The 17,631-nt window shown below is 45.8% G+C and overlaps 1 protein-coding gene and 1 long non-coding RNA gene across 2 annotated transcripts; both read right to left on the bottom strand.

Moving 5' to 3' along the window:
* Window positions 1-503: 503 nt before the first annotated feature.
* Window positions 504-761, bottom strand: LOC309528357. The gene is made up of 2 exons (XR_014217704.1): window positions 704-761; window positions 504-654 (listed from the first exon to the last, which is right to left on the bottom strand). It is a non-coding gene; the product is annotated as an uncharacterized lncRNA (long non-coding RNA).
* A 1,050-nt stretch (window positions 762-1,811) lies between these two features.
* LOC309528282 (uncharacterized protein) lies at window positions 1,812-17,621 on the bottom strand. Its single transcript, XM_082215709.1, has 3 exons — window positions 17,460-17,621; window positions 5,787-5,819; window positions 1,812-2,315 (listed from the first exon to the last, which is right to left on the bottom strand). Exons 1-3 carry the CDS (start codon window positions 17,586-17,588, stop codon window positions 2,151-2,153), a joined length of 327 nt encoding a protein of 108 aa, XP_082071835.1. The 5' UTR covers window positions 17,589-17,621; the 3' UTR covers window positions 1,812-2,150.
* Window positions 17,622-17,631: the final 10 nt, after the last annotated feature.

Raw genomic sequence — 17,631 nt, 5'->3', positions numbered from 1 at the left:
AAAAATCCCAATGGCTGCAGTAGGCTCTCAAGCAACTGGGCGCTCGGGGTCTGTGACACGTTGTTTTATGAGAGCTTTGGCCTGATCGTATCCCATGCTGAGTAAAAAACCTAGAGAGAAGCCCAGGGTTGAGATTTTAGTTGCCACAGCCTGTTTCCACATGGATTGAAAACCACCATTCATAGTTAGTGGGGTAAGGCCAAGGCCAAGGGAAAATAAAGATAATCTGAGCCAGTAGTTGAGTATGGTCACCCACACTGTAGCCTCCACTTTTATGAAACCTGTTTCTAGTCTCAGGGTGGCACTAGGGGCACATTTTGGGACTCGAAGGGCTGATCTTAGAAATCTGGAATGTACAAGTTCTAGGGGTGCAAAATTGGAGAAGGGGCCTGTGGCGTTTGAACGGAGCCCCCGGTCGTCTCACGGACTATTGACCCTTACACCACTAATCCGCTGCCACCAACCAGGTCCTCCCTGGTAAAATCACTTCAGTCTCAGTCAGGTTCTCAAGTAAATAAAGAAGAGTGTATTTTATTTCAGACACAAACAAACTTTTACGGCATTCCAAACGTTGTTACTCTTTACTTTCTTAGTCTTATTTTTCTCTATCTCTTCTACCTCCCCTCACTCAAGAACCCACTACCCTAACTGCTTCTCTATTTCCAACTGCCTGCCAACTGCTTCTCCAACTGCCTTTCCCAACCAACCAACCAACCAACCCACTAAAACCAACCAACTACCCACCAACAACTCTCAACAACTAACTCAAACCTCGGGCTAAGCCCTTTTATACACAGGTAGGCTCCGCCTCTGGCTTTCCTATTGGTCTATATTTTTAACCCTATCTCTCCCCCATGTTCAAACATTTTCTAAACAAACGGGCAAATGCCACAGGGCCCAACTGGGCACCATAGAGAAGTCGTGAAGGGACAATCTTCTAGTGCAAAGATGGCCTCCTACTTTCCCACCTAGCGTGCTCCCTGAACTGCTGGACTGATGAGGTATTGTGAGAGGCATTTGGTTCCTCAGGGGAAGGAACCCATGAAAGTCCTGGCTTTGATTCTATGGGCTTTGCTCCCATGGAAGATTGTTCTGTGGGTTCCCGTCTGTCAGCTTCAGACTGATTGGGTTTCTGCTCTCCAGAAGCGGCTTCACAACCCTGAAACTAGTCCAGCTCCTTAGGGGATGGAATGGAAGTCCAGCAAGCAAACACCAGACCTCTTTTTTCAATCAGTAGCTGAACTGGATTCCACACAGTCACAAAAACAAAAAACAAAAGAGCCACAGAAGGAAAAACGCAAAATAAATAGCAAAAAAGACAGGCCTCAGCGTAACACTCAAAAAGGAAGCGTGGCACTCAAACTGGAAGCGTAACACTCAAAACAGAGCATGTTTGACTTCCGAACAAAGTTCGCAAACCATAACACTTTCGGGTTAGCAGTGTTTGGGTTCCAAGTTGTTTGAGTACCAAGGCGTTTGAGAACCAAGGGACCACTGTATATGGTATGCCCCATGGAGGACCTTAAGGTCCACAAACAGCAACATTTTGGCGGTCCCAGGTCGCAAGGTGGTTAGATTGGTCCCAACTAGAGCCAGGGCCTTTTCAGTACTGGCCCTGTCTTGGTGGAACGCTCTGTCACAAGAGACTAGGGCCCTGTGGGACTTGACATCTTTCTGCAGGGCCTGCAAGGCAGCGCTGTTCTGCCTGGCCTTTGGTTTGGAGTCAGTCTGACCCTTATGTCTTTCCTCCCCTTACGGTTTTGATCTATGGGCTACTTTTAAAATGAGGCTACATTTTAAATTGGTTTTTTCCTATTATGTTTTTACTGTAATTTTATTGGTGTTAGCCGCCCTGAGCCCGGCTCTGGCCGGGGAGGACAGGGTATAAATAAAATGTATTATTATTATTGCAAGGAGATGCCACCAGGGCTAAAGTCTGGTAGGAAGCACAAGCTCAATGGGCCTCCTAAATCCAGAGGGGAGGAAGTGGCTGGCGGTTGTCCAGTGTAACCCAAAGAAAGCTCTCTGCACGTGCTCAGAAGTGCATTCCTTACAGCTTCAGGATCTCCAACCATTCATTTCTCGGTTGCAGCCCAAGGCAGCGAAGCCACAAGGATCCAGGGATTCGTTTTCCGGTGCTGCCCAACCTATCAACTGCTTACCTGCCCAATGTTGCTGGCTGGGGTCAGTCGAGTTTTCTTTTTCGCCCATTGCTGTGACTTCTGCCTCTTTGGTCGTTTCCTGCTTGCCTGGGATTGCACCGGGAATTGCAGATTGAGGACGCGTAGGGAGACAGGCCCACAAGTCCCAGTGACCTGCAGAGTGGACCGTAAGATTATAAGGTGCCACCCTATATGGAGCCAGATCATTGGTCCATCTAGTTCAGTGTTGGCTACATTGGCTGGCAGCAGCAACTTTCCAGCGTTTCAAACAGAGGATTTATTGCCCAGGACTGAACCTGGGACCTCCTCCATGCGAAGGATGTGCTGTACCAAGGAGCAGTGGACTCTTCCCCTGTTATTGGCATTTTTTACAGAAGGCCTTGGGTTCCATCCCTGGCATCTACAGGTAGGGCCAAGATGGGAAAGGCTAAAACCCTGGACAGCCACCGACCGTCAGTGTACACCAGTATTGAACTGGCATAGTACTTTACAGACTTTTTTATTTGAGTTTTTCAACAATGCATTTATATTAACATAGAAATAAAAATGGGAAGTCAAAATAGGAATGAGGTTGACATGAGTTATAGTGTTCCAAATATACTGTATCGCTCAGTAGGACGCATGTCTCAAGCTAACCAAATGTTCTCATATTTCTCCTCATTGTGTACTTGTCAATAAATGGCCAGTTTAAATAAGGGCAGGGAGTGCAAATTGTTAATCCACAGCTGTATGGAAGGCAATGACAATGCCTTCTTCCAATACTGAAGCACCTTGCATTTGGCTGACCCAGCAGACACATGACACAGAAAAGGCCCGGTGGTAAATTCCAACTATTGAGGATGTAATTCAGCAAAACATGTACATCTTTTAAATGCTGTGAGGTTTCTAATACTAAATTAATAATTGGTGGTGGAAAGAGGGAATCAGAAAGTGAGTATGGTATCCCATTCCAAGATTGCAGTACTCCAATGCTTCCCATAGCCCCAGGAGGGCAACCCAGCAGAATATTGCAGGGTTAATCTGTTTTCTTTTTCAGTATTTCACATATATTGTTGCTGCTGCCAATATCCGATTACCAGAGAACAAAAAGTTCCTGCTAAGCCAGCTCTTCTCAGCACTGTGCCTGCTGTTCTGCAGCAGGGATCTATGCTTTCCCCTGTTCCTTATTTCCACAATGCAGAATATGCATGGTTGGACCTTGTAATTCAAATAGTAACTAAACAAAGTTTTCATTTCTGTGTCTCTTTAAGATTTGGACTCAACTCTAGCGGGAGATTGAGAAACCTGTAAAGCAGAGAGATAAAGAGTTCAGTATCCCAGGATTCATTTCCCAGATGATTTTATTATTCCCCAGAAATACTTTTCTAACATGTTCAGGATTCATGCCTCCACATATGTATTCATAAGAATAGATTTTGCATGCATTCTAACACTCCTTTGACAAGGGTTCACTGGCAGCTGTGCGGAAATCTCTTGACTTGTTTCTTAAGTTTTTTGTTCCAGGAAAGCCATACCCTGAGGACAGCCTATATAACCCAATATGACTTCACAACACATCTACTAAAAGGCTCTTCAGCAGACACCAAATGACTGGAGAAATGACAGCCACAGATGATTGACACTGATTCTGTAAAAATTTCCAGAGGTGTAGTCACTTAAGTCTCTTGCAGCAAAAAAACAAAACAAAGGGTCTTGTGGCATCTTAAAAACTGATTATGGCATAAGCCTTTGTGGGCTCTGCTATAATAAATTTGGTAGGGTGGTATTCAACTATGCTTTGTTCAGAATCAACCCACTGAAAATAATGAACATGTCTAAGTTACGTCCATTGATTTCAGTGAGTTTACTCCAAGTAAAACATAGTTACTGTACATATCAGCCTTTGGCTGCAATCCTATACCCCTTAACTGGAAGTAAGTTCCATTGAACTTGTTGAGCCTTACTTCTGAACAGCAGACAAGTTTAGGATTGTATTGTTAGTCTTTAAGGTGCTACAAGCCACTTGTTAATTCTGCAAATGTCTCTTTATTTGCTTTTTATTTTTATTTTTTAAATGAGGTTGTCTAGTTTAAAATAAATTAAAGTTAGTAATAAATGTTGGAAATGTAAAGAAAAAGAAGGAGCATTTTATCACATGTGGTGGGAATGTAAGAAGGTGAAAAGCTTCTGGGAAATGATATATAATGAGATGAAAAAAAATGTTGAAATACACATTTATAAAGAAACCAGAAGCATTTTTACTGGGCACTGTAGGAAGTGATATACCGTATTTTCCGCCCTATTTGACGCACCAGCCCATAGGACGCACCTAGTTTTCAGGGGGGGGGAATCAGGGGAAAAAATATGATCCCCCCCCCCCCGCAGCTCTGGGAGCAGCGGACAGGCTGCACACAGCCTGTGCGCTACTCCAAGACCTTCTCCCTGCTTTTGCGGGAGGTGGCGGAATTCCCCCACCTCCCGCAAAAGCCCACAGGAGCCGCACGCGACTCCTGCGGGCTTTTCGACCAGGAGGGAAAAGGGCCAGTCATTCCCTTCTCCCTCCTCGGGGAAAAGCCCCCAAGAACGGTGCGCTCTTCAAAGGGTGCGCGGCTCCTGCGGGCTTTTCTAGGAGGTGAGGGAATTCCCCCACCTCCTAGAAAAGCCAGCAGAAGCCGCAGAGCCCCTTTAAAGAGCGTGCAGCTTTTGCCTGCTTTTGCGGGAGGTGGGGGAATTCCCCCATCTCCTGCAAAAGCCCACAGGAGAGTTGGAGAGTAGCGGGAAGGCGTGCGACGCCTTCCTGCTGCCCCCCATCCTCTGGGGCTGGCGATTGTGGAAGTGCTGCTTTCCCCCACCGCCAGCCTCAAAGAGCAGACTCTCTTGGCTTCAGCGGAAGCAACGCAAAGCCTCCGGAGCACAGGCTTCGGAGGCTTCGCGTCGCTATCGCTGAAGCCAAGGAGGCTGCATTCGCCCCATAAGACGCACACACATTTCCCCTTCATTTTTGGAGGGGAAAAAGTGTGTCTTATAGGGCGAAAAATACAGTAAGTAGAAAAGATTGTAAGCTGTTTTTATATGCAACAACAGCAGCAAGAATATTATTGGCACAAAAATGGAAACAAGAAGAATTACCGATGAAAGAAGAATGGAGGATGAAATTAATGGACTATGCAGAACTAGACATATTAACAGGAAGGATTCGAAATCTGCAGGACCTGAAATTCACAGAAGACTGGTGTAAATTTACAGACTATTTGAAAAGTAATTGTGAAGATCGGATTACGTTTGTAGGTTTGCAAGAAGTTTTGTGAGGTGAGTTATTGGAACTATTGCAAAAATGGATAAAGAAAGGGGAGGATGGTTAGTTAGGATAATTAAAGGCAATATGAACTTAAGAACTTAAGAAATGCATAAGAAGTGATAAAAACAGTGGATCATCAGAGGTGCTGATGGAAGTCCAAAAAAAGATTGTATAAGTGGTGAAGTTTTGTGGTACGTATTATAATTTATATGTTAAAATCAATAAAATTATTATAAAAAAGTAAATTAAAACTATAGTAGTGACTAAAACGCTCTAATGTGCTCCCAAACAAGTTACCAATAACGACTTTTTAAATGTCAGAAATATATGAGAAGTGGACAGGATACCTGAGCCAGCAGTGTAGCAATCCTTGCCGGCACCTGGAGCAGACCAAAGTTATTGTCTTTTTTCCCCCAAGTCATAGTTGTGCAGTTTTTTTTTTTTTGGAAAATCAAAGTTGTTGAGCTTCCTGTCCTCACCAATTTCAGGGACAGGAAGTGCCCCCCCGCAGCACCCAAAATGCCCAGCAACCGCCATGATCTCTCAAGCTCCCCTGCTGCCCAACACAAAACAGCCACCGTGCCACCCTATAGACCCTCATGCCACCCAGTGTGGACCACCCACCCCTGGCTAGCTATGCTACTGACCTGAGCAATTCTCTAATTTTCTATAGTAGTGGCTCATATTAATTCAATTGAATTATGAAGATAGATTTGCTAACCAGAACACGCTGAGTTCTACTGGTAGCAGCAGCCTATGGAGGATGTTCTGCTTGCAGGAAATCATACTGGTGATAATGACAGCTCCTTTCTTCCTCCATGGTAACAAAGAAAACTGCTTTCTACTGAGACTGTAGGCCCACCTAGTTCAGTGTTTTTTACCCTCACTGGCATCAGTTCTTCAGTTTGAGACAAGAATCTTCTCTAGCCCCATCTGGAAATGCCTGCCTCTGTGGGCATATCAAATATTCCATAATCATTTGTTTCTGTTCCATCAATCCATGCTTGGAACTTGATTTGAACCAGGACTGTTGGCTATAGTTCAGTTCCACTTTCAAAGGACTTTACTGCCATGGAACATACTCAGACATCACTCCACTACAATCATTTCAGTTCACAAAACATTTGCAACTGACTCATAGAATCATAGAGTTGAAAGGGACCCCAAGGGTCATCTAGTCCAACCCCCAGCAATGTAGGAATCTCAGCTAAAGCATCCATGACAGATGACCAGCCAACCTCTGTTTCAAAACCTCCAAGGAGAGTCCACCACCTCTTGCGGGAGTCTGTTCCACTGCTGAACAGCTCTTACAGAAAGTTTTTTCTGAATGTTCTTTCTTGCAACTTGAAGCTATTGGTTTGAGTTCTACCCTCCAAAGCAAGATAAAACAAGCACCCTCCCTCCTCCATGTGACAGCCCTTAAGATATTTGAAGATGGCTATCATATGTCCTCTCAGTCTCCTCTTTTCCAGACTAAACATACTCCGCTCCTTCAATTGCTCTCCATAAGGCTTTGTTTCCAGACCCTTGATCATCTTGGCTGCCCTCCTCTGCACACGTTCCAGCTTGTCAACATCCTTCTTAAATTGTGGTGCCCAGAATTGGACACAGTATTCCAAGTGTGGTCTGACTAATGCAGAATTAAAAAAAAAAAAAGGTAAAGGACCCCTGACGGTTAAGTCCAGTCGCGAACGCCTGGGGTTGCAGTGCTCATCCATCTTGCTTTACTGGCCGAGGGAGCCGACGTTTGTCCACAGACAGTTTTTCCAGGTCATGTGGCCAGCATGACTGAGCCGCTTCTGGCGAAACCAGAGCAGCACACGGAAACGCCGTTTACCTTCCCGCCGGAGCAGTACCTATTTATCCACATACATTTTTATGTGCTTTCGAACTGCTAGGTTGGCAGGAGCTGGGACTGAGCAAAGGGAGCTCACCCTGTTGTGGGGATTTGAACTGCCGACCTTCTGATCGGCAAGCCCAAGGCTCAGTGGTTTAGACCACAGTGCCACCCGCATCCCATAAATGCAGAATTTGTTGTTGTTTAGTCGTTTAGTCGTGTCCGACTCTTCGTGACCCCATGGACCAGAGCATGCCAGGCACTCCTGTCTTCCACTGCCTCCCACAGTTTGGTCAGACTCATATTGGTAGCTTTGAGAACACTGTCCAACCATCTCATCCTCTGTTGTCCCCTTCTCCTTGTGCCCTCAATCTTTCCCAACATCAGGGTCTTTTCCAGGGAGTCTTCTCTTCTCATGAGGTGGCCAAAGTATTGGAGCCTCAGCTTCATGATCTGTCCTTCCAGTAAGCACTCGGGGCTGATTTCCTTAAGAATGGATAGGTTTGATCTTCTTGCCGTCCATGGGACTCTCAAGAGTCTCCTTCAGCACCATACAGTGGTGCCCCGCAAGACAAATGCCTCGCAAGACGGAAAACCCGCTAGACGAAAGGGTTTTCCGTTTTTGAGCTGCTTCGCAAGACGAATTTCCCTATGGGCTTGCTTCGCAAGACAAAAACGTCTTGCAAGTGTTCCGATTTCCCCCCGCTTCCCCCCTTTTTCTAAGCCGCTAATAGCCTTTTAGCCGCTAAGCCTTTAATAGCCACTAATCCGCTAAACCGTTAATAGGGTTGCTTTGCAAGACGAAAAAACCGCTAGACGAAGAGACTCGCGGAACGGATTATTTTCGTCTTGTGAGGCACCACTGTAATTCAAAAGCATCAATTTGATCAGCCTTCTTTATGGTCCAGCTCTCACTTCCATACATCACTACTTGGAAAACCATAGCTTTAACTATACAGACCTTTGTTGGCAAGGTGATGTCTCTGCTTTTTAAGATGCTGTCTAGGTTTGTCATCACTTTTCTCCCAAGAAGCAGGCGTCTTTTAATTTCGTGGCTGCTGTCACCATCTGCAGTGATCATGAAGCCCAATAAGGTAAAATCTCTCACTTTCTTCCCCTTCTATTTGCCAGGAGGTGATGGGACCAGTTAAAATCCCCTAGGACAACCAAACTAGGTGTCTCTAGGAGAACATCCACCGCGACCTGAAGCAGCTCGGGCAGGGAATCCTTGGTGCAGCGGGGAGGTCGGTACACCAAAAAGACTCAGAGAACTGGGTCTTCACAATGGGACGCCTGGTGCAAACTAGTGACTTCCTAAAAATCACTGCAACCCCCTCCCCCCCCCCTGTCCACAAGGCCTGGGTTGCTGTGCATAAGAGAAACCTGGTGGACAAGCAGCGGTAAGGACAGGCCCATCTGCTTCATCCAACTAAGTCTCTGTTACACATGCCAGATCAAGTCCTCCATCCTGATCAAGTCATGGATGGCAGTGGTCTTATGAATCATTTACCTGGCATTGCACAGCAGCACCTTCAGGTCATGTGGGTATCCCTTGCTGATTCTAGTATCCGTCTGGTCAGGACCAGACCCGGAGGCAGGGATAGTCCTCAAACAACGACTAAACCTGCCTCCTCGGTAATGACATGGTCTGGAATTAGCGTAACTCCTCCTCCTACCCGTGATCACTGAGATCGGTTATCCCAGTGCATCCCTCCCCTGTGGAACCTGCCCCAGCCATTCTGTTAGCTGGGACACACTCCCTGGCAGCCCTGACACCTTCCCTTAAGAACAAAATAAAATCTTTTTTTTAAAAAAAAAACAAGCACAATAAAACAATGCAAACACAAAACTGTAAAAATTACAAACACATCAAAATCAAAGCAAATTCCCAAACCCAACCAAACATCCATCCCACCTCCACACAAAAAATTCCAAAGGGAAAAAGGAAAATTTTAAAACATTTTAAAAAGAACACTGTGCCACTCCGAAATCCTCCTGGCCAGCAACAGCAGCAGTGGGACCAGGTGGTGAGTGGCAGGAGCGGGGCTCCCAGGCACTCACGCAGGGGTGCCCTCCTAGGCAGCAGCAGCAACTGCCCTTATGAGGCCTGTCAGCCCCCCCCCCCCGGGCCAGATGGTGAGTGGCAGGAGCAGGGCCCTCAGGCAGTCATGCAGGGGAATCAAATAAAAAAAACGAAGGTCATGGCCACTGGGCCCATTACCTCCATCAAATCCACTGACAGTTCAGCTGGAGTTTCTGCTTCAGCCACAGCTTGATCTTCAGCTATAATCTGCTCATCACTCTCTTTCACAGCACTGGATGAAGACAAGACAAAATCCTCTGGGATATCTGTGCAGTCACCTCCTATAACAGGTGTTTCAGGAATCTTCCTTTTATCTGGACTTAGGATTCTGTGAGTCTGAGAATCCTGCATAGCCGATTGAAAAGTTACCTTCATAGGCTTCAGCATCCCCTTTGGTGGCACATTTTCTTTCTGTGACGGGCAAAGAATAGAAGGTCTGCTTACGACTTCTGGAGATGTGAAAAGTATGGCACAGCTTTCAGCAGCTATGTCATCGCTAGCGTTATCTCCACTTAAGGTATGCAGACTCATTCTAGGTAAAGGTAAAGGGACCCCTGACCATTAGGTCCAGTCGTGGCCGACTCTGGGGTTGTGGTGCTCATCTCACTTTTCTGGCCGAGGGAGCCGGCATACAGCTTCCGGGTCATGTGGCCAGCATGACTAAGCTGCTTCTGGCGAACCAGAGCAGCGCACGCTGTTTATCTTCCTGCCAGAGCGGTACCTATTTATCTACTTGCACTTTGACATGCTTTCGAACTGCTAGGTTGGCAGGAGCAGGGACCGAGCAACGGGGGCTCACCCCGTCATGGGGATTCGAACCACTGACCTTCTGATCGGCAAGTCCTAGGCTCTGTGGTTTAACCCACAGCGCCACCCACTTCCCTCAATTCTGCCTCCCTTCCAATCCATAGTTGCCGACCCGAGAGACGTCTATTTGCCAACTGAAGTAAGCATGTCGTGAATTCCTCATAGCACTTTAGCAGAAATGCTCAGAGTTCCAGGTTCTTCAGTGCAGCATTATTTATTGTGAGCTAAATATATATACAAATATCTACAGAAGCAGTTCATACAGCCAGACAGAGTAGCTGGCTGCACCTTGAGGCAAATAGGAAGACTCTTTCTCTCTGACCACACTCTTCTACACCACCCTCTGACCACCTTTACTGCTGGACAGGTTTCCCTTTTAAACCAAAGACAACCAATCAACCAATCAACTGACTCAGCACATTACTGCTGAGTCATTCTGACCCAGCACCTCCATAGAAAGTATTGCATCAGCCTGTTGCATCAACTAGCAAACTCAAGCCTGCAGACTTACTATCTTGCACAGCATTCCCAACAAAGCACTGCCGCGGCCGCCGCGGTCAAAGAAATCAGATTGATCTGGCGTGACTTATCTTTGAGAAATCCATCCTGGGTCTTAGTAATCACAGCATTGTTTTCTAAATGCTCACAGACCGACTGTTGAATTATCTGTTCTAGGATGCTCCCTGATATTGATGTCAAGCTCACTGGTCAATAGTTACCTGGCTCTTCCTCCCCCCTCTTTTTTGCCCGCCTCCAGTCTGTAGCGACCTCACCTGTTCTCCAAAGAATTCTAAAAGATAATAGACAAAGGCTCTGAAATTACACCCACAAGCTCCTTTAGTACCCTTGGGTGCAGTTCATCAGGCTCTGGAGATCTGCATTCATTTAAAGTAGCTTGGTGTTCCCTTACTACCTCTTTTCCTATCTTGGACTGCAGCTCACTCCTTACATTCTTTAATCGCCAGGTTGGGCATCACTTTCCTTTTGGGTGAAGACAGAGGCAAAGTAGGTGTTGAGTAGTTCTGCCTTTTCTCTGCAGACTCATGCAGTCTGCACCAGATTGCTCATTAATGGGCATCAACCTTTCAACTGCATACCTGTGCAGACCCAGCCCTGTTTAGCCCAATGTATGGAGAGGCATCATTGCGTGCTGAGGTCCCCAAAACACCCTTAACCCCAATAACTCACACATCACACATAATTTTTGTTTAAGGTTTTTGGCATAATTTTGGCCACAACTTTATTTGCATACAAATTGTGAGTGGTTGCATAGGCATTGATTACGACTAGCTGTCCCCCCCCCCCCCGCCTTGGGGACAGCACTGGCTCCCGGATTCCAGTGGAAGCCAGTGTGGAGGAACAAGTTCGGGGATAGGCGGAGCTGCGGCACAGACCCTCAGCTTCTCCCCGCATGCTCCCAGGGGCTTACACGGCCCAAACCCGATTCCAGGGGTTTGAACGAAAGGATGGTAAGCCCCTGAATTCCTTTAACGGAATTCCTGTGCAGCAACCTCATTGGAGGGGCAGGCACAGCCAATCCATACCCCTCCACCAACCAATTTAAACCAATGCCTAACCGCCAACCTTACAAGTTGTGACGAATTGCTAAGCAGTAGGCAAAACCCAAGAGGCACACACTAATCAGCCAATTGGTAAATTCCTACTAGGCCCCCGCACCAATGCGGACGACCCCATGACAGGCAAAGCAAGGTCAAGGCGCAAGCCCAACAAGGGAGGGCGGGTGGGAGATCCGATGTCCACAGCGAAAGAGAAAGTAGCCTGCTGTGGACCTCACTTAAATAACCTCTGATCCCACCCCTAAAATTGCAACATCAAATTTGCCCCAGCAACACCAACTCCAGCCAAAAGTAGGCCCCTTAAACCAATCCGCCTAATTACTACAGGGTGCTTTGTCTGACCCATCCGCAACACGTGCTCTCCTTTAGTGAGAACACGCTCTGTCAGATTGCTACTTGTCACAATATGCCTGGTTACAGACATATATCCTCAAAATCTTTCCATCACTTCCTGTCTTAGCGTTATTACAGTCTGTTGAATTTCATGCAAATTCACAGCATTTTTTGGGCTGTGGAAAAGTATGCAATATGCTTTCTCCTATTTGGGTCCCCCTTTCACAACCACACAATGCTAGCAAGTTACATTAGCGTTGCAAAACACAGAGAAAAGAGAGCAATAGCTGCACAAAACAAATGTCAGGTGCTTGTCTTAGGCAGGCAACTTCTCATATTTATTTCAGAGCTCAACATTACTATATTGTTCTTTTTATTTGATAACAGCTTTGGTAATGGCTTTCATTTGCAGTAAATCTCTCATTCTGTCTTTCTCTTTCTATTAAAGCTAGGACGATGACCTTTCTGAGATGCCAACATGGAAGCTTTAAGAAAGAAAAGAAAGAGAGAAACATAGCCAGTGCTAAGAGGGTATTTAATGAAAATATAGTAATTATAATATCCCAGAGCCCTTAGAAAAAGCTGCCCAGCCTGCAGAATACCCAAGAATGTAATAAAGTATAATCAGTTCAGTGGTTAAAATATGTAAAGCAATATACCAAAATATTTTATCAGTCAGCAAGTTTTCCATAATGAAATGTCACAGCCACAATAACTGTTGGATCATAAATCACATTCATCCTCCCAAAGCTTGTGTGAATAAGTGCTTCTTCAAATGGCACCTACATTTTAAGGCAAAGCATAGTTGTAAGGGAAACAAATTTCAGTCAAGAGTGCCACAATGAAGGAGGCCCTGCCCCATGTCCCAGGAGTTCACCATGTGACTGCACCGAATGATCAAGTCACCTTTTAAGTTTCCCTAATGCGCTAGGGTGATGCTATGCTGGAGGCATGGAGGGCAGCTGGGACATTTGCTCTATGAAGCTGCATGGAGTGCTTTGCTGCAACTACCCAGTGCATTTTTCTGCACTGGTCATCCCTTTTAAGAGATTTTAGGCCTTGCTTTCCAGAGCTCAGTGGCGTGCCAGAGTGAACTGTCTCTTTCATTTCTTAATGCCATGGAAGGGAATAAAAGGTCAGCTCTCTTGCCTCTGCGTATATAGAAAACTAGGTCATTAGATCCAGCACTGTAGACAGCATGTAATGCTTAACCAAACTCCAGCACAGAGTTAAGAGCTCCCCATGTTTTTCTAACTCATATTGGCATCATCCATTTTTTCATCCTGGATAATGGCTGCTATTGCCCCTCTCCACTATGTACCGTATTTTTCGCTCTATAACACGCACCCGACCATAACACGCACGTAGTTTTTAGAGGAGGAAAATCCGTAGGCATGCCACCCGTAGGCATTCCCTCCATAACACGCACAGACATTTCCCCTTACTTTCTAGGAGGAAAAAAGTGAGTGTTATGGTGCAAAAAATGCAGTGCAGCTACCATCTACAATATTGCAGTCTACTTGCATCCTGAGATAGCTCCAGCAAGGAATTCTCCAAACTAAGGCTGCAATCCTGACCCCATTTACTGAGGAGTAATGTTCCTTCATGTCAATAAGGACTTATTTCTTAATAGGCATGGTTAGGATTACACTGCAAACTGTTTAATGACTACATCCCCATTAGGAAGTAGTGATTTGGGAATTTTGTAACCCAGAAGGCATTTCCAATGCAGTCAGTCACACAAGAACTGTATGGTGATTCTAAAACCATGTATTTTGACATGTACAGTGGTACCTCTAGTTAAGTACTTAATTCATTCCAGAGATCCGTTCTTAACCTGAAATTGTTCTTATTCTGAAGTGTTAAGTTGTGGGTGAACATATCAGACAACACAGTGATTCTTCAAACAGCTCTTGTTTATTCACAGGCCTGAACTGAAGGGTTCAGCCAGAACTGAACTGAAGGCCTCAGCCAGCCAGCTTATATAGAGCTCCACTACAACACAACTGTAACCACTTTCTGTAACTATCCAATCACTGAATGTCGCTTTCAATCCCTTATTTGCATATGTGGACCTGAGTGAAAACTATCTACAGTATCCCCCTGCTGGCCCAGGGTGAGAACTTCAGTACATAACATGAAGCACCACTTTAGCTAATGGGGCCTCCCACTGCTGCCGCACCGCCGCTGCGCGATTTCTGTTGTCAAAAACCAATAAATTTATTAAGGAACAACTGTACCACTAACTGGAATCAGTTATTGGGATTGTATCTCACTGGTGCTTAAGTAACTACACTGGCTCCTGGTCCATTTCCAAACACATTTCAATGTGCTGCTGTGGCGCTTACTTGCAAACAGGCTTTCTAGTGAATATACACTGCTTGTGCTGTATGAAGTATAAATATATATACATCATGCGTATGTGCACATGGATTACACACAATTTCTAAGTACCTTTCATACAGTAGAGCTGTGATGTATCAAATGCCCCCAGCCCCAGCACACTTTGTGTGTTAAGTGGCAATATTCCTTGCCCCTTCACAGTCCCTCCACCTTTTCAGGTCCTTTTATGCATGCAGAGTTCCCATAGGTCTTATGTGACAAAATATATCCAAGGCCGAATACAACAGGATCTATGATTTTAGCTACACATGCATCCCACCACATAATTAGAAGTTCATCTAACAGAATTATCATCTATTAAAAGGGGTGACTCCTACTATGATTTTTTGCATTTAAAACAATGTTTTAACCTTAATCAGAAAATAAGGCAAAATTACAGTGGTTATCTCAAGTTAAGCAAGCAGTTTAAATTCATGTCGAACAATGACTATTTTGTTAGCTTTCCGAGCCTCAATTAGGTTATCATTTTCACTCTATAATTCAAAACATGTACTCCTCTGGTAAAGATGTGTAATAGCTGTAAATTGTGTGTGAGTATGGGCATACTTTTGACGGTTTCGGCTTAATGTGCTTTGATTCTTAACAGACAAGATAAAACACAAGAAGGTAGTGATTATCCACAATGTTGTATGCCTCCACATTTCTCTACCTACCTGCTAATATGCCACATGCACTATAGGAAAGAGACTCTGGTTGTAATATAAATTAAGAGGGCCACTCGTTCTAGAAAGAAATGGTTCTTGAAATGAATCCATCAGCTCACCATCCTTCTTTGCGTGTTTTTAAACATACACTGCCAACAGCATGTTTTGATTTCCCTTGTGTTTAGGCAATACAGTGGTACCTCGGGATGCGAATGGGATCAGTTCTGGAGCCCTGTTCGCATCCCGAATGGAACGCAAGACATGATGGCGTGTCTGCGCATGCGCGGGTCGCATTTTGCTGCTGCCGCGCATGCACGTGATGTCATTTTGAGCATTTGCAAATGCGCGAGCGGCGAAAGCCGGAAGTAACACGCTCCGTTACTTCCGGGTTGACGCGGAGTGCAACTTGAACGCGCTCAACCCGAAGCACATTCAACTCAAGGTATGACTGCATCAGCAATCTTAAGTGTCGGGGGGAGAACGATGCATGTGAATGAACTAGCAGCCTGATCCTGCTTCTAGAAGGACCTTGTTTTCTTTTATCAGTTGTTATTTAGGTCAATTCAATTGCAATGCACATCCTACATGTTTACTTGGAAGTAAACCCAGGTAGCCGGTGGGGCCACACCAGTGCTCAAGCAGTCCTCCAGTCAGTTGTTTCACTGTGGGAGGCAGTGAGGTTTTACTGGGAGGCAATGGGGGAGGACCAGGTGGCGGTGAGATTGCCATGCTGCAAACACACAAGCAGAAGAACCAGATTGGCTTCACAAGCTTTTGTTGTTCTACAAAATAGCACTCATATTTCAGTAACTTTTCTTCCCTCCGGTGCCGGTATTGTCATCAAAACAAGCAAGAGCCTTACAAAATCCCTGGATCGCAGGCCAAGATCCTGTTTGGAGAATCTGGTCCTGGTCAGAACAACCACAAAGTTTGCATTATCAGAAAAGAAAAGAAAAAATTAAATGCAGAGCCAAATGCAACTTTCTCAACTGTTTCGTAGTCTAAGACATTGAGCCTCTTGAGCTTGCTGATCAAAAGGTTGGCAGTTCGAATCCCCGTGATCAAGTGAGCTCCTGTTGCTCTATCCCAGCTCCTGCCAACCTAGCAGTTCAAAAGCACATCGGTGCAAAGAGATAAATAGGTACCGCTGCGGTGGGAAGGTAAATGGTGTTTCTGTGCGCTCTGGTTTCCATCAGTGTTCTGTTGCGCCAGAAGTGGTTTAGTCATGCTGGCCACATGACCCGGAAATTGTCTGTGGACAAATGCTGGCTCCCTTGGCTTGAAAGCAAGATGAGCGCCGCAACCCCGTGGTCACCTTTGACTGGACTCAACCGTCCAGGGGTGCTTTACCTTTTTACTACTGCTACTACTGTTATTACTTACACGCCACCCATCTGACTGGGTTGCTTGTGGGATGCTCTCCCTGAAGAGGCCCACCTGGTGCCTTTCACCACATTATTTTTATGTGTGTATGTAGGCGCTGAGTGGAAAATGTTCCCCTTCAGCCTTTGTCTCTGGCCTTTCAAACCACTTTTGTGGGAGTTATGGGTGGCTATACCTTTCTGCGTTCGAGCGAAGGGCATCGTGTGAATGTAACAACAACAACAAAAATCCGTTCTATCCACCCCCCATGTTTCGTGACAGCCCAGTGGCGTAGCGTGGGGGGTGCAGGGGGGCCGGCCGCACCATCTGGGGGTTAGGGGGCGCAAATCCATGGGTTAGGGGGCGCAAATTACTTGCCTTGCCCCGGATGCTGACAACCCACGCTACGCCACTGTGACAGCCCCATGCTCTCGACTCGCTGTCGCTGTTATGTAGTGTAGTTTCACCCTGGGCCAACAGGGGGATATTGTATATAGTTTTCACTCAGGTCTGTAGATAGTTTTCACTCAGGTCCGCGGCAGTTATTTTAGGCGGGAACTCTGGGCTGTTGTGGTTACAATGTTGACAGCCGGCTGCCTATAAATACAGGCCGGCTGAGCTGTTCGCAGTCAGTTCTGTTCCAGCTTACCTTAATAAAGAGCTACTTGAAGGAATCGCTGTGCCGGCTGCTATGTCAACCCACAACTTAATAGTCGTTATTCCTGATAATATCATCCCCTTCCTCTCCTCTCCTCCATTATACCTAATTTGATATTTGTTTGTTTGTTTGATGTTTTATCGTGTTTTAAATATTCTGTTCTGTTGGGAGCCACCCAGAGTGGCTGGGGGAACCCAGTCAGATGGGCGGGGTATAATAATAATAATAATAATAATAATAATACCGGTAATTGTTCGTTTGTAACGGAAAATCATTCAAACGCAAAAAAATTAATTTTTTTTTAAAGGAAACGAACATTTCCAACGGCCACGAAGCCACACGCTTTATGGGTCGTGGGGTTGCTTCGTTGTTTGGGGTTGAGCGCGTTCACACGACGCAGCCGCGCCAAAAGCGCCTCCTTTCCCTCGACAGCCGCCGTTTTCATATCGCGCGCTTCTCCTCCTCCTCACAGGTTTTCCCGCTCTTTT

The sequence above is a fragment of the Podarcis vaucheri genome (assembly GCF_965113315.1).
Source record: "Podarcis vaucheri genome assembly, chromosome: 3".
NCBI classification, from domain to species: Eukaryota; Metazoa; Chordata; class Lepidosauria; order Squamata; family Lacertidae; genus Podarcis; species Podarcis vaucheri.
The sequence above is the reverse complement of the archived record's forward strand: the minus strand, read 5'-3'. Positions and strand labels throughout refer to the sequence as shown.

Excerpts from the sequence above, each read along its gene's own strand:
- LOC309528282 (XM_082215709.1), bottom strand. The coding sequence starts at position 17,588 with ATGAAAACGGCGGCTGTCGAGGGAAAGGAGGCGCTTTTGGCGCGGCTG. Across the intron at positions 5,820-17,459 it reads GCTTCGTGGCCGTTGGAAAT|GTGCCGGCAAGGATTGCTAC; the intron begins GTTCGTTTCCTT and ends GGTCTGCTCCAG. Across the intron at positions 2,316-5,786 it reads TTGCTACACTGCTGGCTCAG|GTCACTGGGACTTGTGGGCC; the intron begins GTATCCTGTCCA and ends TCCACTCTGCAG.